We start from the raw sequence: 22,445 nt of genomic DNA on the forward strand, positions 1-22,445 counted from the left end.
GGGAAAAAAATTACTTTACAGCCAGATGGGATACGGGATTCAAGGTCTCGGTGTTTTCGAGCCTTGCCAGGTGCGGGGATGAGGAGGAGCGAGACCCGGGCACGCGACCCAAGCTGCCAACAGGGTTATTTCATACCACAAACATCAATTCCAATATCAATTAGAAAGTTTGACTGTGAAGTTCTTCTCTCCTTTGATGACCCTGAGAACTCCTTGCCCCGGTGCCGGACCCCCGAGCCCGTTCCCTTCCTCCCGAAGCCACAGCACTCACAGCATCCCACATGGGCTGTCCCTGCTGGGAACACACGGCCTCCTGCTGATATTATATATATATATATTTTATATATATATATAATATGTATTATATATTTTATATATTATATTTATAAATATATAATATATTATATATTTGATATATAATATATATATTATATATTTTATATTGGTCCTTATATATTTTATATTGGTATCAGGATCAATACCGGTACCTTAGTACCATTAACGTTAATTATTTTCTCTTCTTCTATTAAATCCGTTTATATATCAACCCTCAAGTTTCTTTGTTTTTTTCCAATTCCCCTTCCCAGGTGGGGAGGAGTCATCGGGGGATAAAATAATTATCTAAACGACAAGAAATCGTTGTGGATTTTTCAAACCGTAACAACCCGGCCAGCCAGACCCCGACCCGGGGGGGGGGGGGGGGGGGGGGGGGGGAAACAGAGCCCTGGGTGCCCCTGGCAGCATTCCCGGGGTGGCTGCTCCGGGGTCCCCAGCTCACACAACCCGCCCCGGATCGGGACCAGCGTTATCCCATATTACAAGGAGAAGGGCCACAGGTGGCAGGACCCCTCCTGGGCTGTCACCCACCCATCCCTGGTGGGCTCAGGAGCATCAGGACCAACACCGACGCTCCAACTGCAACAAAAGAGGTGACAAGAAGCAGGTTTGAGGGTGAATTTTATTGAAAACAATGACTGGGTTTAATGGGTACAGACCGTTCTCAAAAATACAAGGCTAGAGGGGGCTTCTGCTGCGAGTGAAAATCCTCGTCCACCTTAAAGCCAAGCTGGTTCCCCCCCAGGGCTGCCACCCCCCCTGCCACGGCAGAGGGGACCCAGCAGGACAAGAAAGCGTTAGATATGAAGAGGGACAGGTAAGACCACAGGGTCCCAAACCCACCCCAGAAGCATCTCCCCAGTTTTCAAAGGGCAGATGCTCCCCTTTCCCAAAATACAGGAGTTGGGACTTTCTCCTGGAGGAGAAATGCAGAAAAAAAAAAAAAGAAGAAAAAAAAAAACCATGCAAAATAAAAATTCAAAAATCTCCGTTCCCCAAAGCACCAAAAGGGGGTGAGATAAAGGAAGGGGAAAGGGGTCAAAAGAAGGAGAGAAGGGAAAAAAAAAAAACCCAAAAGCTCAACATCAAAGCAAAAAAACAATCCAAAGTAACCAACTATGGAAAAAAAAAAAATATAAAATACAATTGTACATCTCAGCTGCAAAGCTGTCAAACCAAGCAGGTCAGGGTGTGGGGGCTCGGGGGCTCCCAGAGAGCGTGGGGTGGTTTGCAGAGCGGGACCGAGGAGGGAGAAGTGGAGAACATCAATTATTTTCTTATTTTTACATAAAGAGGTGAGATGGGAGGGGGGGGATGGGGGGGGCGTGTGTCAGGGTCAAACCACAGCAAAAGGGGGTTCGTCCCCCTGGTTCTCTCAGGGTTTGTCGACTAGGGGAAGGGGATCAGAGCGGTGATGGGGGGGGGGAAAGCGCTGCTGCACCACGTCCCAGCACAGGGGCATCAAGGACTGAAAACCATCTGTCCTGAAGCAGGAAAAATGGTGCCAAACAGCCCTGCCCCAGGCAGAGGAGCCCCAGCGCCCCTTCCAACCCCCGGCTGCAGGAGTGGGGAGCAATGAATTTAAGGGGACATCATTCTTCATTGGGGCGGGGGGGTGGGGGGGGACACACACAACCCTGAACGCTGGAAATGCACCCTGAAATCCAGACCTCCAGGGCAGGAATTTCAGGAAAAACGTTTTCAAAAGATTCACTTAAAAAATAGACACATTTCTTTTTTTTTTTTAAAAAAAAAAAAAAAAAAATCTTAGGCCAAGGTGTCTTCTAGTGACCCCTTCCCCACCACCCCAAATCGAGCCAGAAAAACGCTAGCCATTTCACCAAATCTGCTGGCCACGTAGACATTCACACATTCATCATTGATTTAAAAATATATAATATATATAGTGCACACACATACACACACAAATATATATTAGAAAAGAGAAAAAAAAAACCCAACCAACCTCCCTCTGAAAACTCAATCTATTAAAAAAAAAAAACAAAACCCAACAAAATCCACAGCCGGTGCGTTTATCCCGTGATCATATACAGTAGAAGACAGAAATCCCTTTTGCTCCCGCAGCTCCTGGCAGAGCACTGGGGGCCGGGAGAGTGGGAAACACATCAGGATTTCACAGTGGATTTGTTAGCGGAGAAGGAACTGCTCCTCCCTCCTCCCACACAGAAGGGCTTTAATTTATAGCAAGTTAGATTAAAACTAGGAAACATGTTATAAAGTCCATTATATATAGACATAAAATGTACAACTGTCGGCAGCCCCCCTGCGAGTCACTGGGGGCGGGGGGGGATCTCGGCTGACACCCCGGCAGGCAGCTGGAGGGGTCCGAAGGCAGTTTGGGACACGAGGGGTGCAAGTCCAGCCTCCGAAACCAGCGGTGTCACAGTGCAAGGTCTTACATGAGCTCCAGGCTGGAAGAGAGATGGACCAATGTCTTGTCTTCTCCAGGAGCCAGGGAAGGCGGAGGCGGGGGCTGCGAAAGGCATGAGATGCCCAGAGATGGGGGGGGGGATGAGTCCTCCCAGCCCAGGGCTGGGGGAGCAGAGGGGTAGCACCCGGGGACCTGCTTGTCTCTTCATCCCCTTGTGCCCGTGTGGGGAAGGGAGTCCTGTGTTTGGGATGAAGTCCCGTGGGCAGACGTTGGGAGAACGTGGGTCGCAGCTTGCATCAAGGTGGGCTCATCGAAAAATCCTTTTTGGTTTTTCTTTTTCCTTCTTCTTCCCCCCAAAGAAGTGGCGTATCGATTGAGGGAGGGGGATGCCCGGTCTGGTGCTGCCTCGAAGGGTCATTAAGATGTCAAGCCAGGCATTAAAACAGCCTCTGGTGTGAACAGCAGCATGCCCAGAGAGCCCCACAGCCCCCTAAAAAGCTGTGTAGGCTCGGGGGGCAGAAAACCAGGCACAAAGGGAAGGTGAGAGAGACCAGACACCAGGGAAGGGGCTTTGGGCAGGCAGGGGAGAAGAGCGGGGCAAGCGCAGCAGCATTTCTTCTCTGTGCCTTCCCCAGGCAGCAAAGAAACAGAAACCCCTGTGCTGTGCAGGAGAGGGCAGAGGAGGGGAGATGCCCCCCAGCACCCTCTGCCCTGGCCCTGCTCAGGCACCACGGGCAGGGTCCTCTCCCCGGGAGGGATACACTGGTGTCAGCAGGGAACTCCCGAGCCTTCGGTCTCTGTGGCTGAGCTGGAAAGGTGTTGGCTTCAAAACGCTCATCCTGGGGGATTTCATTTACAGGGCAAAGAGAAAAGAGATTGCGAGGCCGGACGGGGCCAGAGATGCCCACGGGTTGGGGAGGTGTGATCTGTGCAAACCACCATTGACTCGAGTCCTCATTCGCTCTTCTGCAGGGAAGCCAGGATGGAGGGGACTGCACGAAGCCGTGAGGTTTGAGTTAGGAGTCTTCCCCGAGGATCTCTGTCACGAAGGAGGCCATGTCAGTCTCTTTGGTGTCGTGCAAAGTAAAGAAAGGGTGTTCCTGCAACAAGACCAAAGACAACATCAGCTGACACCCGAGGATAGACAAGCCCAAGAGCAGTCCCTGGGGGACGTCACGCAGCTGGAGAGGTGCTAGGGGAGAGGTGGGCACCAACCTCCTCCCCAGGCTCCCACAGACGCCACCCTTTAGCTTAAAGATTAAGTAACGCTTTCAGGTTTGACGTTTCTAGGTTCAACCCCAGTGGGACAGTCCACCTTGGCAGCCGCACTACCATCATCTGAGGTCTAAACTCACCAAGAGCAGATAGGACAGAGGGAGAAAACACCTAGAAACCCTGACCTTAACACCCATGAAATCAACACACCCTTCCACCTTAGTCACACTACACCCATCCCGCCTTAGACACACTACACCTATCCCGCTTCGTGCCTGAAAAAAAAAAAAAAAAAAAGAAAAAATATCACCTGCACATCCTGCTGTCCCATTTTCCTAGGACCTGCTGGACCATTCATTTAACTTTTGAAAAGTGTTGTGATAAAGACCAGCAGAAATGGCTTCGCACTTACCATAAGTTCTAAATAGTTCATTCGCTCAGCGGGGTTCTTCCTTAAGCTGGAAGACAAAAAACAAGAGAGAAAGGCTGTAGGGTCTTTGTTGTTGTTGTTGTTGTTGTTGTTGTTGTATGTGGTCTATCACCAGGGATCTGCCCTTCCCAGCCAACATGACACCCTTCTCATGGGCAGCACCCATTCCTCTCCCTCCTTGGCCAAGCAGGTGTGAAACACCAGCAAAGCATCCAGGCAGGTAACTGGGAAAGGCCAACTCACGGTGTTTTGCCATAACGAGCAAGAGGCAAGCAGCTCGCTGCAGTCTGGCCCGCACAGCCTCACTTGTGCACACAGTCCAGAATAGACCAGGGAAGGGGAGGAGATGGCTTCCCACCACCTGTAGACCATCCTCAAGGCTTGTTTGAGCTTTGCCTTGGTGGGCTCACCCCTGCCTGGCAGCTCCAAGCAGCACCCATGGAGCAGAGGGACACCCCGAGGGGAGCAGCTACTGTACACGGTACCCACAAAACCACAAATCAGCTTTCACCCAGAGGCACCCAGACACTGCCAGGGGTTTGTTCTTGTTTCATTGCCATTTGCCAGAAACCACCACAATTTCAGCAGCAACGAGGGCAAAAGGGGAAGAGAAACTTCTGTGCCTTCCAACCAGCCTGGGTGAGTCAGGTTGAGAGAAAAACCAGTTTGGGCAGTGCTTCCTGCTGTGGCTGAGCACCAGCCTTGGTACAGCAAAGAGGAGAGAAATGGGTTCTGAAAGGACAACAAACCCAGTCCCACGCTTTGCTCCAACCCCCACAGATCAGGACTCCTCTTCAGCAAGGCTGGGAGAAGCCACCAGTCACTGCTGGAGACTCACCACTGGGCCGTGAAGTCCACAAACTCCTTGGAGAAGCGATCGGTGGGCAGCTGGGGTGAAGGCTCCTCCACCACTTGCTTGAGCTGTTGGAAGGGGGTCCCCCAGGACTCATATGGGAAGCGAAGAATGGCCAGTTCGATCTGAGGATGGAGACAGGCTGACATGAGACACCGAGACGAGCACAACCCCACGCAGCCTGACCACCTCAGCCTCTGCAGCCAGCTCGGATTCAAAATGAAAACTCTCTTTCCTTACAAACCATTTTCAATTTGGGTCATACCACCTTTTTTTTTTTTTTTAAATACAAAGACCCAGAGGCCAGAAATACTTCCTTTTGAGGCTAGCTCAGCATATTAATGCATTTACAGGAAGCCACTAAAGATATGTAAAATGGGATTATTTGAAAAGATAATAACAGCACGCCATTTCTGCACCAGCTTCCAAAGTGCTTTGCTCTCCTGAAGACAGCCTCTGGGCTTCTGACTAGTACTGTATGAGCTAGACATAAAAAAAAAAATAAAAATCCACAAACTCAAGAAAAACTAAGTGCTAGAACCCCATTTAGGAAGATCTTTGCCAAACCACCTCCATTATCAGGTCCTTTCTACAAGTCACCTCTGCTCTGTCACCCATTCAAGCAGGAAAAAGCCCCTAAGAGCTCTTGGACAGTCGCCTCACGCCAAGGGTTGGGTCCCATCTTGAGACAGGCAGCAGAACCTCCAGATCTGCCTGGCAAGGTGGGATGGGGCGGGATGGGAAGCTTGAAAGGATGCAGGGCAGAACCAGGGACCCCCTCCTGCTTTTGCCTCAGGAGCTCAGCTCCTGCTTCTGGGAAACTGAATGAAGCCACCAGCCTGGAAAGGCCTGGATTAGCCCTGCAACTAAACGGCACTAAAACCAGCCAGCCTGAAATCAAACTCCTTCAGAAATAAATAAATAAATAAAACAGGAAGGCAGCCCAGGAGGAAGACATTAGAGGGAGTCAGACAGGTCAGGGCTCCCTTCAGCTGCAGGCTGGCAGGCTTTCAGCGAGGTCCCCTCTCCCATCCAGCTTTGGAAAAGTTGAGAGGTTTCGTCATTCACGCAATCTCCCATCCCACAGCTTCCTGCGTCTTGGGAGGAAAGCTGGAGCTGATTACATTTCCAGCCAGCCCAGCTCTGCAGTGGCATGGGGACACCAAGGAGAGGGGCTCAGGTTTGGCGCTGTGGACAAAACTAGCTGGGGAAGAGGGAATATTTGCTGAGAGATCTGTGCAGCGTAGGCAAACGCAGGGATGCAGCGCCCAAAACAAAGTCACAGCTAGCAGGGCGCAGGAAAAATTCCTGAAAATAATCTACCCCCAGAGAGACAGTCTCCTGGAAAGCAGGAGACGCGTTCCCAGGCGGCATCCCCTTCGAGCCAACAGCTGGGATTTCCTTTGTCCTCTGGCGCCAGAAGATTTCAGCTGCTTTCTGCAAGATCCGTTTCTTGCAGGAGGTAGATAAACCATCCTGAGCAGCTGCGATTTTGAAACTGAAAGTATTTCCCCTTCCTGTTGGCTGCTCTGAGCTCCCCTGCAGGCAGGACTTGCTGCAACCCATGCACAGCACCCCTCGCTGCAGCAGGGCAGGCTATTTCACCCCCATCCTCCTGCAAGGCTTTGCCAACATGGGAAGGGGGAGCACACAGGAAAGCTGTGACCCAGCTGCAGCAAACCCTGCTCCACTGACTGCATCTCCAGCCAGCGCAGGGGGAACTACAGAGCAATTAAAAGTCAGTCTTGGATGCCCAACTAAACCCACTGTCATCCAGCTATTGCCCCCTGGGAGTCTGCCATCCGCACCAATGTAGTTCAGAGTTAACTGGAGCTATTTGGAGCTGGTACTGTACACCGGTAGCTCTATGAAACCAAGCGGAGCGGGGTACAAGGGAACCACGTGGGCCTTTACGATCCCCCAGGATCCAGCAGGAACGTGCAAGAAGGGAAAGGAGAAAAAGGAAGAGGCAGAAGATGGATCACCTCCTAGCAAGAGCCGGGCAGGTTCAGCAAGAGCCGCAGCAGAGGTGGCAATGCCCCGGCTCAGAGCCGCCTCGCCCCTGGGTGAGGTGCACAGGGCAGCAGCACCACCCTGTGCCCTGGGTAACTCATCCCATGACCTGAGCTACCGTGCTCAGAATTTAGCCCCTTTTGGTGGGCATCCACCCAGGGGGGAAGCCACCGGACACCACTGCTCGTGGCGGGGTTAGAGCCCCACCAGTAGAGACCCCATCCCAGCCCCAGGGCTGCAGGGTGCTGGTCCAAGCCCTCGGTATTACCATTGTGATCCCCAGACTCCAGACGTCCGACTTCACGTTGTAGCCCTTCTGGTTCAGCTCAGGGTTTATTCTTTCGGGCTGTAACAGCAAAACGGAAGATGTCACAACTCTACCTCGTTTTCCCAGTGCAAACCCCACAGAGCAAATGTCTGGCTCAACATCCAGGTTGGGTGGGCTCCCCTGGCTCATGTCCCTGTGAAGGCAGGGTCTGAGGTTAAATCTAGCACCGATTGCTCCACACAACCCACATAAACTCTCCCCCCCAGCTCCTGAGTGAGACGTGTACTATTCCTGCACCATGATCCCTGCCCCAGGAGCACAAGCTACCCACACAGACACCACAGATGGCAAAGGGAAATTCATACTGACTTGAGAGGATGAAATTAAATGATTCTGCCAAGAAAAGCCTCAGCATTTTCTAGCCAACAAGGCCAACAGCCTTTCCAACCACCACAACCAGCACCAGCCAGTCTTTTATCCTTCTGCAAATGGAAGGTGGCAGAGGAAGAGTCTGCCGGGGGATTAACGCACACAGCAGGGTTTACGGGGAGGGTAATCCCATCCTTGGAGGACTCTGCCGAGTCAGGAAGCCCAGAGCACTCTGAAGTGATTTCTATCTCAGGACAGAGGTGAAACCAAGACCCATTTCTAAGCAGCAGCCCCTTCGAGGCTGAAAGCAGCTGGAGACCACCGGCTCCAGCCCCGCTCGAGCGCACTTACAGCCATGTATGGCTTGCAGCCGGCGTCCATGGTCTTCGCAACCGAGTCCACCAGGTAGCCGCTGATCCCGAAATCGCACATTTTCACATGTCCCTCCTTGTTGATCAGCACATTGGAAGGTTTCACGTCTAAGAGAGAGAACATGAGCGGGCAGATTGAGCCTTTGCAGAGGTATGGCAGAGCCTGAGACAGGAAGGGAACCTCCCCACCGAGCTGGGAGGGGAGCAGGCAGGCCCCAACACAAGGGAAGGAAGATAAAACCCCACCAGTCTCTTATTTCAATAAAAGTCGCTCACAAGTAAAGCTATAACCATGCCCCTCCAGGCCGAACAGGCCTCCTCTCTAACGAGGTAGGTCAAAAGGTTGAAATAAAAGGTTGAGGAGTTAATGCCCAGCTCCTCAGGAGAGGTTTATGTGCCCAACACCGCCTTAAAAGCTCAACTCTACCAAGTTCTCAGGACAGCCTGTCTCATGCCCGTTGTGATCGGTCCACAACCACACAAGGAACTATACCAGGATGACAAATAGGACCCGAGTGTTACACTGATTTGCAAGGTCTCCTTCAGCCTTGTAGACCTTGTAGAACTACCCAGCCAGGAGGGCTAGGGGATTTTGCCCCCAAGAGCTGCCTTTGATGCACCTCTGTACTCAAAGAGAGCTAGAGATGCCCATAAAAATACAAATAGTGAGGAATTCAGTTATTATACTCAAACCTTCATGTGGAAAGGAGGATGAGAACAACATCATGCAAGCAGATGCATGAAGGATACATCTCAGGAGAAGGCCTTGGGGCAACCAAATCTGTCCACCATGGTCCTAAGTACCATTAGACCCCACTGTAGGCATCCCAGAGGCACACACCACACATCTCCTGGGAAGGAGTCTTCGCATAACTTATTTCAAGGCTAGATCTCCAGCCACATCAGGCTAACCCCATCCAGCACTTACCTCTATGGATTACGGACAGTTTACTGTGGAGATGCTCCAGAGCTCGTACAATCTGGGAACAAACACATGAAGAGTATCTGTTAATCACACACAGCACCAGCTTTCCACTGCAAATACACCACCCCTTTCCACACACCGTGGGCTTGAACACAGATCTCCAACAAGCTCAAAGGATGCACAAAGCTACGTAAGAACCCACGAGGTACTCACAGACACAGCCATTTTCCCCAAGATGTCTTCAGGGATGGTTTTCTTCTTCTCCAGTACTTTCTTGTAGAATTTATCTAGGGAGGTGTCCATGAGCTCCATGCAGATCCACACATCACCCTGCAGATGGAGAGAAAGCAGTTGAGAGGGAATCCTTGGAAATCCCCAGGAGCTGAAGGGAGAGGTGGGGAATGATGGACAACCAGACACTGTCCTTTCCACATGGGGCAAGCCAAGGTCCCTGCTGCACAGCTGCTGTTGGCCACACCATCAGCACGCGGGCTCTGCACTGGTTAGTAATGGGCACGGATGTCCAGGTACCAGCAAAACTACCTGTGATGGTAGTTCAAAGCCAGTCCAGGCCATGGACAACATGCTTGGGCACTTGCCGTGGAAGTGAGGAATGGGAGCTGCTCAACACTGCCTGATGGAGGCAAGGCTTTGACTTTATGTCATGGCAGCATCTCAAACAGCCCAGATGGACTGAAGAAAGCAGAGGTGGTTTGGGACAGTTTAGTGCCTTCAGCGCAAGGGCCCCAGGTGCTGTGCAACCCACCAGCCATCCACCAGCTCAGTACCTCGCGGAAGAGGGCTCCGTAGAAGGTGACAGTGTAGAAGCAGTCAACTGTCCTCATGGAGATGTCCAAGTCCATCAATAATCTCTTCTGCTCCTGAGTGTTCACAGTCGCCCGAATCCTCTGAGACAAATATGAAAGAAAAGGGGTTTGACATAGATGGAATAACACCATTATTCCTCAGGCTAACTCAGAGGATCTGCAGTTCTGAGGCCAGAGCAAGTGTTTTGGGCTTATTTTGTGGCCAGTAGCACCCCAGGAGACGCCCAGATTCCCTCTTCCAGACAGCATCTTAATGAACGACAAACCCTCGGCAAGCTCTGCAGTGGATGCAGGATCAGGCCCAGCCTGGACAGGCACTCTGACACCCAAACCTTGCACTATTAAACTGCAGGCACCAAATTTGGCTTTCACAGCCTGCTGACCAACACCACAGTGTCCAGCTGGTATCAGCACAGACCCTCCAACAGCCAAACCCCACCAGGGACACCAGAGGCTGCCAAATAGAGACAAATCTGTCCCCATTTTTGCTGCAACTGGTGGAGTTCAGCAGAGTCTCTCTGCTCCCTTGGAGCTGCAAGTCCCAACATCCATCTCCCTCAGCAAGCAGCTCTCCTCACCTTCACGGCCATGATGGTGCCGCTCTGCGCGTGCCGGACTTTCTCCACCACACCATAGGCCCCACGGCCCAGCTCCGAAATTGCCACCAGGTCATCAGCTTCCACCTCGAAGTTCTTGAAGAAGATAGACAAAAAAAAAAAAAAAACACAAAAAAATCAGACACAGACATGCTTATCACCAAACGACATCAGCAGAGGTCCAACGCTTGCAGCTCGTTCATGCAGAGCACTTCCAAAAGATGGTATCTAAAAGACCCCACCAGCTCCTATATGTACCAGAGGCACCACGCTTAGAGAAGATGGGTATATTTTTTTTGGTCTTTTGAACCAGAGCCAAATCCCTCTCACCCTGTACTCGCCAGGGCTCATTTAACTCCCCCTCTGCAGCTAGAGATCAGGACTGCCATCCTGTAAACCAGGGCACGCTGCCACTGGAAAGGGCACCAATGGTTGGTGCCTCTCTGCCTGCCCTGGATTACCCACACAAGGGTATTTCTGCGGTTGATGAACTACTTGCAGGACTTTAACAGCTCCTGTGCCAACACGGGCAGCACTCAGGAGCCTCTGCCACAGCTCCAAATCCCCGTGCACAGCCAGGGATCCCCCAGCTCGCCCCACACCCCAGGAGATCATCAGTCACAAAACACACCTACGTGTCTAATAACACCTCTGTCTGTGCAAAGCCTCTCTAAGATGGGATGGTGCATGCAGCAACCCAGCAACTCAATTCCTAATTATTGGGGAGTTCGAATGGGTTTTACCTCCTTTCAATACTTTCTCCCACCATCAGAAAGCAGCCGGCAAGGTAAAACGTGATTTAGCACCAACAAAGGAGCTCTGGCGAGGGCAAATACATAAATCTCACTTCAAGATGGAAAAAAATAAAAATAAAAAAAAAAATCCGCTGCCAAGTGCTCAGCCCAGCGAGCGCCCCACGCAGCAGGGAGCCAGCGAGCTCCTGCGCAAGCCACGAACAAGTTTCCCTAAAGACCTGTTACCCTGTAATTGCCTGCTCTGCTGGGCAGGGCACAAACTGAGTGAGACACGGGCTATTTTTGGATGCTGCATTCATCGCTCCTAATAAGTCACAGGCCTTCTTTTAGCCAGGCTTTATCCAGCCTCCAGTTTTCCTCCGGTCTCAGGGAACAAAAATATAATACCAGGATGCCAAATTGCCCCAGTAGCCACAAAGGCAGTGAGGGTGGGAAACATCCACGACACAGCGCCGGATACCGTGCCTGTGAGTTACGCCCAGAGCAGAGAGGAAACAGCCTTTGGCGTTAAGGAGCCAAGCTGGGAGATGTGGCTGCCGGGCTCCTGGCCAGCAAGCTCCCCTCTGCGCTGGCCACAGCATGGCCAGCAGCGACCAGGTCCACCAGACCATCCCACCAGCCCCAGCTCTATTTATTCGAGCCAGATGTGCCTGGCAGGAGGCCGAGGCAGGGAGCAAGAGAGGTCTGTGCTTGAGCTCAGCGCTGAGCTATGCACTGCCCGGCACAGGAAAAGTGCCGGCCCTTTCCTGGGCAGGACGGTGGATCCAGAAATGAGGAAAGCTGGGCGAACAGGGGATGCATCCAACCCCCCACCCTGCAGCCCCGGGCAGCTGGCAGAGGAGAAGTGCAGGCTCGCAGCTCCTGTAGGGGCCTCCAGGAAGGATCTGGTGGTGCTTTTCAGGACACGTGTTTTGCAGTTGTTCCAGGTTATTGTTCGGGTTTTTTTCCTGGCATTTACCCTAAGGCTTCCCCAGAAGCTGGCTGGTTCCTGGAGTGTGCTGGGAACCGCATCGCCCCTGCCCAGCAACAGAGGCGATGCACCCACAGAGCCCCAGCATCGCTCACCCCCTGACCCGGGGATATTGCGGTGGTAACAGGGATGCACAGCATCACCTCCACAGATCCAATGGACCCCAGGTTGTCATCCACCCCCAGAGCTGGTCTTTTGCCCAAGCCCTCTTCTTCCATCCCACACTGCCCTGCTCCAAAGATACCCGGACCTGACCCCTCCTGCAAACACCGGTGCAGGCAGAGCAAGGAAAGAGGCGACTCTTAGAGAGCTTTCCCCAAGCTACAGCACTCTCCTGTTGCACACACCATGCCCAGAGCATCCCTCCCTGAGCTATTAATACACACAATACAATGGCCAGAAAACGACACAGGCTGTGGGATTGTTCCCCAGACCCAGCCAAAGCTTCCTCTCCCCTCTCCTATCGGTCCCCTTACCCTAAAACCTTGCACCAAGGCTGAGGGGTCCAGATCCCATCAGCCAAGCCACCTCCCAGCCTGGAAGGTAAGCAGATATAGGGGTGAGCCAATGCATGGTATTTTTAGCTCGTTTGCAAACAGCCTTCCGCAGCCCCAGGAGAGCCCGTAACAAGAGAATGAAATAAAAGAGAGAGAGTGGCTATTTCTAGCCGTGTTTTTCATCAGGTCACTAGGAAAGGCTTTGGAAAGCCAGGGAGGCAGCTTTGTGCCCACGTCCTCCTGGGCCACGGGCAGTAGCATGGCCCTGCGGGTCAGCAGGACAAAAGGGGACTTTGTTTGGGGCAGCCAGAGAGGTTGGTGAGGCCACGCTGATTTAGGGCAGACGGGCTGGGTCCGTGCGAGGTGGCCAGTGGGGCTGTCAAGGGACCGCTGTGCTCTCCCACTACAGACAAAGCTGCACACCCTGCCTTTGGCAGGAGGAGTGCCCGTAGGCAGGAGGAGCGACCAGCCGGCAAGCGCACAGGCTCAGAGACAAGCTGTCTTGCAGGCAGGGTGACATGTCACAGCTCTAAATACACAGAGACACCCCACTGCTCCACAGGGGAAAGGTCCTGCTGTGGGACGTCTCGTCCCTGCAAAGATGCATCCCATGAGGCTGCACCAGGATGGCACCGTCCTCCTCAAGGGGTGCTCCAAAATCTCAAGATCTGATTTGAGAGGTTGACAGGCACGATCCATAAACTCCCCATACAAGGGGCAAACAAAATCGGAAGCAAGCAAAAAATAAACCACATTGACACGTACTTTATCTCCGATGGTAATGAACGCTCTGGAGTCCAAGTTCCTCGGGGGCCTGCAAGAAAAGAGAGAGAGTCAGGAGAAAGCCCAGTTTTATTAACCCTCTTGGCCAGCGCCAGGTTTCACGTTCCTTTGAGCACTTTCAGCCACTTTTTCCCCCCCCACTGTGCCTTGTCCTGGGTTCAAACCAGCCCTTCCAAACACTCACAAATGCTTTAATCCTGCCAGGAACACCTCAGCCCATATGCAGGAGGCACTCGCTGCACGCAGCCAGCGAGAACCCCGGGTGAGACACCCCAGCTACGAAACCATCTCCGCTCGGGAGCCCAAGGAACCGAGACCGACGGGATGAGACATTTCTGCAGCAGAGCAGCTCAGCTGTCATGTTTTGACAGGCAGGTGTTGTAACAGGACAGCCACGTAGCCCGAAACGCACACCGAGGGAACAGCAGGTAATTCCTCACCCGTGAGTCATTTGTGTACACTCGCAGGCCTGTTGCGGGCAGAACAGGCAGCGCTTCGGTGTCACCCTTTGCACAACACCACGCAGGCGAAAGTCTTCCTCTATGGCTTTTTTCCTCATTGCTGCCCACTTCCCATTATGGGCAGGAGGGGACTTCTAGAGCCGCCATGAGCGTTTTGTCCCCCGTGCCTCGTTTCTCTGCTCTCCCCATCCCCTGGGACCTTCTAAGAGCGGAGGAGATTGCCCAACTGGTTGAGCCGCCCAATTCCCATCACAGCCATACGGCAACCTCCGGCTTCAAGGAAGTGCTTCAGGCTCACAGCGAGCGCCTTGCGCTGCGCAAATATTTGCATTGCAGCTTGAGAAGCGCAGAGAAAAGGAGCTGTGGATGGCTTCCCCCAGCTTTTACGGGAGAGCTCTATGCATGCAAGTGCTCCACAGACTCTGGCGTGATGTCTTCTCCAGGGGAAATTCAAACACCGATAGGAGCAGAGGCAGATGCAGCCGTGGGGGAAGGAGGTGGCTGTTGCAGGCAGGGCTCCGTGTGTGCATGCACGACATTAATGGGGGAGTTCCCCTGGCTCCCCCTCTGACAGATCTGCCCTATCTACCTGGGGGTTTTGGTAGTGGTATTTCCCCTTCAGGGATTTCACTCCTCTCCTGGGTCTCTAGAAAGGGTTTCTGGAGCAAACAAGGCTCAGCAGTGGAAATGCAGCCCAACGTGTTTTGGAAGAGCACCACGGAAGAGCAATTTAAGCCATCTGCTCTTTGTCAAACCAAATGCCACTACCCTGGGCATAACAAGCATCAGCTGCACAAAACAAACAGGGCAGAGAGAAGTTCCAGTCCCCTGAGATACAGCTGGGCACCAGCTCCCGACACCAAGCGGTGTGTGGCACAGCAATGCAAGACATCCATGTCAACAACTCAAACTAGCCCCAACACACAGGTCGGGGGAGGATGTCCTGCCATGCAGAGCATCCCCAACCCTCATCTCCCTCTTCCCACCACGGACGAACTGACACCACCTCTTCTCTTCCCCTGCATTAAAAACCTTTCCCTCTTCTTCTCATGGGCAGATTTGCTCTCTCTACCATGTATTCACCCTTTGGCACTGGCACAGACATGGCAGGAAGACTGAAGAAAGTCTCCCAGCAGTCTCCTAGCCTTTGCCTTTCAGCCATTTAAGGTCAAACATATGGCCTTATGTGCATGCTTACATATATGCTATGTACGTGGATGCATGCACATGTGCATATGTAACTCCTTCTCATCACCTGCAAGCCAGAGCTTAAGGGAAAAAATTAACTATCCTGATTCTGTAAAGTCTACACAGGCCATTCCCCTTGACACGAGGTTGAATCCAGCTCTAAAGAACCTGAGAGTAACGGAGACACTTACGTTGTGTTGGCAACGGGCTGTTTGATGGGGACACATGTTATCCTCAGCTCCCTTTTCTTCTTGCTTTTCACTGGAAGAGAAGATGCACATGTGAGCAGTTGGCCTTTTTACTTTACTTCCTTCAAGCATCCTCTTGCCTGCAGCCACCAGGTAGGGGAGGCAGGGCCTGGACCCCCTACACTGTGCAGCTACGGCAAGATGACAAGAAGGTGACAGTGCTCACAACCACTTGCCCAAAATTTCAGGCAAAATGCCAGAAGCACAAGTAAGTCTCAATGTCCCTGTCGAGCACTTGCCTGCAGAAATACCCAGGGGTGCACTGCCAGAGACCATTTTCCAAGTCTTGCAGCCACGCACCGCCTTGCAGACACCCCAAAAGTGCTCTTTACCCTTCATGGCCATTATCAGTCCCCTCTCTTCGGGGATTTTAATTGCTGGTGTTCAGGAGATGGGTTAAAGCTGCGGTTTCTGCTGGGCGCTTACCCGGTTTGTGCGGCTCCAAGGATCCTTTGGAATCTGAAAGAGAGAAGGGAGACACCAGCTCAGTCTTCACGCTCCAGATGAGCTGGGTACCAGCCCTGTGTCCCTCATGGTCCCACGCACGGCCCAAGGAGAGCCATCCCTGCTGTGCTGCGGGGAGATGGAGGCAGAAGGGCTGCTGGAGCCCAGCCCAGCCCAGCCTGGCCCGATCCCTGTTTCTCCAGCCACAAGAGGTCCCCATGCCATTAGCCATGCTCCCGAAAACCCTCCCTTGTCCAGCTCCTCCTTGCCCCATAGCCCCCCACCCAGGACTTGCTTGGGAAGAGCCGGACCCGTTCTGCAGCGTGGGTCGCGTCTGGCACGGTGACGGCCACCAGACCTCCAGCAAAACCACGGACTCACTCCCAGCAGGCGAGGGGACACCCCACACCTGACAAAGGGGCACCAGGGCAAAACCAGACATGAGCTGATTGTGACCCGGCCACAAGCCCAGGTTTGTAGGGGCTGAGACCCCACCACACAAAGCACGACCCCATCAGGAGTGACTGGCAAGAGGATGCTCTCTCTTCCCGCTCCTCCCCAACTCCAGACAGCACCGAGATAACATAACCCGCTGCTGCACGGAGAAACAGGGCTCAGGCAGCTCCAGGACAGGCCAAACACGCACAGATGAAACTACAGGGACAAGAGATAATCAGGATGGGGGGGCGGGGGGCAGCGGGCAGCAATGTGCAGGGGAGACCTGTGCAGGGCTGAGAATCAGCTCCCTGCAGTGCCACGGTCCCCAGGCTGCTCACCGAAGCCCCAGCCGTTCCTCCATCAGCAAACGGCTCACCCCAGCTCGCTGGGAAAACGGGATGTGGACTACAGTGCTACAGCTGAGAGCATTGAAGCCCTGATCCCCCCCCCCCGAGAGACAAGGAGGCAGCCGTGCTTGGCAGCTAAAGGCGCTTCCGGCTGCACAGACCTGGGAGATGCATTAAAAAGCAGGAACAGCGAGGCGTGCTCCGGGCAGAGGGCTAGGAATGGGCTTGGCATGGCCTTGGACAGCCCTTCCAAACAGCTCCTGCTCGCCTGGCTCCCGGGAACAGGCGTGCGGACAAAGTCCAGCGCTCCGAAGGCTGCCGGGGAAGGGAGGGGAGAGGCAAGGAGCTGGGATCTCAGCAGGAGACGCAGCACCATGTGAGAGCTCCCACAGCAGCGAGACAGGACGATGCATGTCCAGCACGTTCCCAGCACAGACAGCCCCCATCCCCATCCCTCTCCCCCACCAGCATCCTCCCCAGATGCCTCAGCTAAGACGAGTGCCTGAAACCCCCTTTTCCAGTCCTGTCCTTCCCCAAACACAAACCTCGCCAAGGGTGCAGGTGAAAACTGGTCTGCAAGATACTGCAAGGTCCCACCAGCGGGACCAGCAGCATCCCTCCCTGCTGAGAGAATCAGCACGGATTCAGTCCATATCCCCATCTTATCTGTCACCTTTCCTGCATCAGAGCCGACCCACGAGGTCTGGAACCAGCGCAATTCCCGTGAGCTACCGGAGTGATGTGAACTTCCAGCTTCATGAAACCAGTCAGCAAGCCGCTCCATCCCAAACCAGTTCCCCTTGGCTGGGAATCACTTCTGGAGGCCTGACCGTGTCACGGCAATCACAGCTTCTAATTTGTGAGCCTGCAAAGCTTCCCTTCCCCATGGCCCACCCAGCAGGGCTGGAAGGAGGGGGGACTATCAATAGCCCGGCATGGCCACTGATGACACTTTGCAAAATACCTGGTTGAGCAATGACAGGAGCAAACGCAAAACGGAGCCAAAGGAAAGATGTTGTCCACTGGTTCAGAAATGCCTCCCCTTCCCACTCCCAGCCTCTTGCTATTCAGCGTGGGGGGCTGACCACAGAACATAAAAACTAGGGTCCCCAAGGTCCTTCTGCACCCAGATGAGTTGGGGACCTCACCGTGGGCACACATTCCATCCCAACCCATCCAGTGGGATGGATTTAGCTCGCTGCCGACCGGGAGCCTTGCACCGAGTGTTTCTCCCCCACGAGCCACTCCAAAACACAGACAGCGGTTCGCACGCAGCACCACCACCACCCCCCCCAGGCAGTTACCAGCCAGATCTCTACACGAAGCCCTGAAATGCCTCCCAATACGGCTGGTGTTTTCCTTCATCTGTTTGCTCTCCCTCTCCCCGATTGCCATAGCAATCCCGCAGCCGGCACAAAGCGCCTTCTGTGGCGGCGCCGGCCGCGGCGCGGTGACTCAGGCAGCAGGAGCAGGGTCCACAGGCTCCCCCGAGCCAGGAATCCCGCAGCCTGCAGCATCAGCCCTTCCTTAGCCCTGCCTGCAAAAGCCAGGCCAGAGGGAGCCGGGAGCACCCAGCCCCAGGGTCAGGAATCAATGGGGAGCATTGTTTGGTGGAGCCCAAGCTCGCAGGCAGGAGGATTTGCAAGCATGGGTTAGAGGGACAGCAAGGGATGGGGAGATTCCCCACTACAACCCTCTACACCATATAGGAGAGTCCTTAAACATCTCTGTGCATTGATCATCCCCCATGAACTCTGCTATAATGGGGGTCCCGCGCATCAGTCTGCTTCCCTGTACCCCCAGATCGCTGCCCTCCGCTTCCCAGCATCGTACTGCCAGGGCCAGTGACAATCCCCTTCCCACCCTGTCACACCTTAGCCCCACAACACATTTCCTCGCTCCAACCTGAAAAAGCACCCATTAAAGCAGAGGTATTCTGCCACCACTCCCAGGCTCTGCCTGGGCCACCTACACCAGTGGCAAAACCCAGCTCAGCCCATGCCTGCAGGAATAAAATCAGCAGCGATGCTGCTCTGCAGCCGGGGGAGCCGAGGCGGAGATTGGATTTGCTCGTTAATGGCTCTCCCAAAATTTACCACGAGCTTTCCAGCACCCTGCAGGCTGGCCCGAACTCCTGTTTCTTGCTTGCTTGCTTGCAAGCTTCTCCCGCTGCTTGCGGCAGCAGCACGGGTCCAGCTGGGCAGAGAATGAGTGGGCAGGCACCGCTTCCCCTTGAGCACAGCCAGGAAAAGAAAAAGGCAAAAAAAAAAAAAAAAAAAAAAAAAAAGAAAAGAAAAGAAAAGAAAAGAAAAGAAAAGAAAAGGGGAAAAAAAAAAAAAGCAAAAATGCCTGCTGAGGGCAGGCAGAGCCCCAACATGGGAGGTGGGGGCTCAGCAAAGCCTCCCCACAATTGCACAGCGCAGCCATTGCCCCCCAAGTGCCCGGAGGCTGCTGGGCTGCCTGCTGCAAGCCCCCATCTGGAAGCATCAGCCCCCCCCAGGAGGTGACCTGGTTCCTGAGCCTCTGCAGCCCCCCCAGGGAAAGTTCCACGCACTGTTCCAGGGTGAAGAAGGGTGGAGGAAGGACTTGGGGTCGGGAAAGGAGAGGAAAATAAAATGGGAGGCACAATAAGGCAGTGGGATGAGCACGACAAGACCCTGCAGTTCAATCCCTTCTCTCCCGAGTACATCCCAGGGCAGGAGGAATTGCTACTGGCGGTTTGTGTCACCTGAAAATGCTGGAAACACACCAGTTCCCCAGGGCACTGGGCTCCTGCAAGAGGGGTGGCTGCAAGCACAGAGCTCCCCTCTAGAGACCCCTCCACACGGGCGAAAAGGCAGCAGTGGGACAAGGCGATTTGGGGACACGTCCTGGTTACCCCCGTGAGCCCCAGGGCTCTGCTGCCAGCCCCGAGCACCCAGGATGGCTGGGCGATGCCAGTGTGGCACGCTGGGCAGCGGAAGGGGCTACCAGCCACGGGGACATGCCACACAGCGCCTTGCAGCCAGGCAGGGGAAAATTAGCTGACAGAAGTTCCTGGTGCGGAGGAGATTGTAAGCCACGTGATGCTGCAGGCACATAACTGCATCCTTTATGCTAAGAAAGGAACCATTTCCTCCTAAAGAAAAAAAAAAAAAAAAAAGCCTAACCATTTTTTTTTTTTTTTTTTTTTCTCATGCTTTAACCTCCACCAGCCAAGAACTGACACAGACGTTTCCTGGAACTGCTTAATTCAACATCTGAATCCTCATCTTCGCCACCACCGACTTCAGTCCTATTAAGTTGCACCTCTCCCCGGGAGGTTTATCCTTCCCACTCCGCCGGCGTGGGCGGAGAGAAACGAACAGGACAATCTAAAGAACTGTAAATAAAACTATTTGCCTGAGCCGACCTTTGAAATTAAACCTCTCCGCTGCCTCTCCAGGGCTCTGGTTCCAGCCCCAGGTGAAGCCCTGGGGATGGCGGTGGCACAGGAGCCACGTTTTTGGGGCAAAAATAAAATGGGGATGCATCCCAGTTCTCCTCGATCTGAGGAAGAGAGTCAAAAGCCACGGACGGGGCAGAAGGCTGGAGGGTGGATCCCAGCCCTGCTGCAAAAGAAAGAGCTGGAACAAAAAAGCATCAAGGAAAAAAAAACAAAAAAGCATCAGGGAAAAAAAAAAAGCATCAGGGAAAAAAAAAAAGCATCAAGGAAAAAAAAAAAGCATCAAGGAAAAAAAAAAGCATCAAGAAAAAAAAAAAGCATCAAGAAAAAAAAAAAAGCATCAAGAAAAAAAAAAAAGCATCAAGGAAAAAAAAAAAGCATCAAGGAAAAAAAAAATAAAACCAGAAGAAAGAAAGAAATTAGGGGCAGGGTGCAAAGCAAAGAGGGGAATTTGGTTGCTTTGGTCACGAGAGCCAGCTCCTCACAGGCACACTTTGTGCTATTTTCCACTCTCAACAGTGGAAAAAGCTATCTGTGGAAGTGGAAAAAGGGCTCTCAACCTGCCGAAAGCCGTCACTCATCGGCCTCGCCGAGGTCCCGCTGCAGCGAGGGGCTCCTGCGGGACATCGCCGCCCCGCGCTCGCCACTTCTGCAAAAAAACCAAAAAAAAAAAAAAAAAAAAAGCCAGCGAGGAGGAGGAGAAGGAGGAGGAAAAAACCACGCTTCAGAAAAAAGCCCCTTGCAGCCCCAAAACAACCTGTCAGCCTGCGCTGAATCAGAGCTCCTGACTGCCGGGGTGGCCGCCCGCCTTTCCAAAGCAACAGGCTTTTTAGCAGGGGACAACCACGCAGGAGCTGCTGGAAAACTCTGCGTCCCCGGAATGCAACCAAAAAGGGAGCCAGGAGCTGGCTTTATCCTCGGATATTTTCCTCCAGCCATGCTAGATTTTTTTTTTTTATTTCTTTTTTATTATTTTATTATTTTTTTTTACAATTAGGATGCCAGCGTTCCAACCCCAGGCAAAACATGCAAGTTTTCAGTGCTTTAAAAATAGATCCCCAGCTGCAAACACCGAGCCCCCGCCCAAGCAAGGAGAAAGAAGTAAAAACGCAGGGATTGACACCCCCCCCCCCCTAAAAAAAAAAAAAAAAGTTACACGGCCCCTTTGAGCACCAGAATCAGCCCTTCGCTCTCCCCCCAACCACGTGTTTTTTGGAAATTGCAACATCTACCTTGCTTCTTGTCCATGGTTTCCCAGAAATGAAGCACAGCACCCGCAGGCCCGGCCGAAGAGAGGGATGGGGGCGGGCTGGAGGAGGGAGGGAGGGAAGGAAGGAAGGAGGGGGAAAAAAATTAAAAAGAAAAAAAAAAAAAAAAAACCACAAAACAACAATCCTGCAGGATCCAGCACACGGCACTTCTTGCAAGGACCGATGATTATTTTCGGTGGGAATGCATGGCCCGAAGCTCGGCGGCTTCACGCAGGTCTCCTCGCCCGGCGTCCCCGGCTGCCGGGGGGGGTCCGTGGGGCTGGCGAACGGGGGGAGACGGGGAAGGTAGAGCCGCGTCCCCTCATCGGCAGCTGCCGAGGTTGGCCGATCTCGGCTCCGGTTACCCTTGAAAGCTCAACAGTTGTAAAAACTGCAGCGGGCGAAATAGCAGATGACGTCAACAGGAAACTGGGGGGGAGCCAGCTCCAGCTCCGGGAGCCATCGAAGCGCTGGATTGCTACAGAGCATCCCAGTGGGACGCCTTTTCTGCCGGCAAATTAAATCCTCCAAACCCAGCCTTCGAGCAGAGGGAGGCAGAGCTCGCTCCTGCCTCCTCCATCCCTTTCCCCAGGCGTCCCACCGCAGCCCCCCCTCCACCCCCCTCTTGCTGGAGGACAGCCCCGTGGCATCAGCCCCGAAGCCCACGCTCCCTGGTTCGGGTACCGAGGGGGTGCCGGGAGAGAAAGAGGTCACATTTCTTGGTGCCGCAGGTGACACGCTAATTGCTTTGCCACTAACGACTATTACCACAACAAATAGTAGAAATATTGTTCCATGACAATACCGGCAGCTATTCCAGGGTGACAACCGAGACGGCGTCTCTGGTGGCAAAATATAAATGGCTGCATGGATTTGGCTGGTAAATAGCAAGGGAGAGAGACCAAGGCACGGGGGAAAAAAAATAAAAAATAAAAAATAATTCGTTTCTCTGCCAACACGTGCGAGAAAAGCTGTGGCAAAGTATCGCTGCTCTTCCCTTTTCCCTCAAAACCAGCCGGGCAGAAGCCAGCGCTGACGTTCCTGA

General features: G+C 53.3%; 1 protein-coding gene across 1 annotated transcript; it reads right to left on the reverse strand.

The window, feature by feature from the left end:
• Nucleotides 1-941: 941 nt before the first annotated feature.
• Nucleotides 942-21,999, reverse strand: MAP2K3 (mitogen-activated protein kinase kinase 3). Its single transcript, XM_074158327.1, has 13 exons — nucleotides 21,383-21,999; nucleotides 15,924-15,956; nucleotides 15,441-15,510; nucleotides 13,583-13,631; nucleotides 10,578-10,691; nucleotides 9,961-10,080; nucleotides 9,386-9,502; nucleotides 9,176-9,227; nucleotides 8,228-8,355; nucleotides 7,508-7,585; nucleotides 5,212-5,351; nucleotides 4,356-4,401; nucleotides 942-3,828 (listed from the first exon to the last, which is right to left on the reverse strand). Exons 1-13 carry the CDS (start codon nucleotides 21,396-21,398, stop codon nucleotides 3,745-3,747), a joined length of 1,047 nt encoding a protein of 348 aa, XP_074014428.1. The 5' UTR covers nucleotides 21,399-21,999; the 3' UTR covers nucleotides 942-3,744.
• Nucleotides 22,000-22,445: the final 446 nt, after the last annotated feature.

The sequence above is a fragment of the Numenius arquata genome, chromosome 14 (assembly GCF_964106895.1).
Source record: "Numenius arquata chromosome 14, bNumArq3.hap1.1, whole genome shotgun sequence".
Lineage (NCBI taxonomy): Eukaryota > Metazoa > Chordata > Aves > Charadriiformes > Scolopacidae > Numenius > Numenius arquata.

Excerpts from the sequence above, each read along its gene's own strand:
- MAP2K3 (XM_074158327.1), bottom strand. Across the intron at positions 13,632-15,440 it reads CAGCCCGTTGCCAACACAAC|GCCCCCGAGGAACTTGGACT; the intron begins GTAAGTGTCTCC and ends CTTTTCTTGCAG. Across the intron at positions 8,356-9,175 it reads ACTGTCCGTAATCCATAGAG|ACGTGAAACCTTCCAATGTG; the intron begins GTAAGTGCTGGA and ends TCTCTCTCTTAG.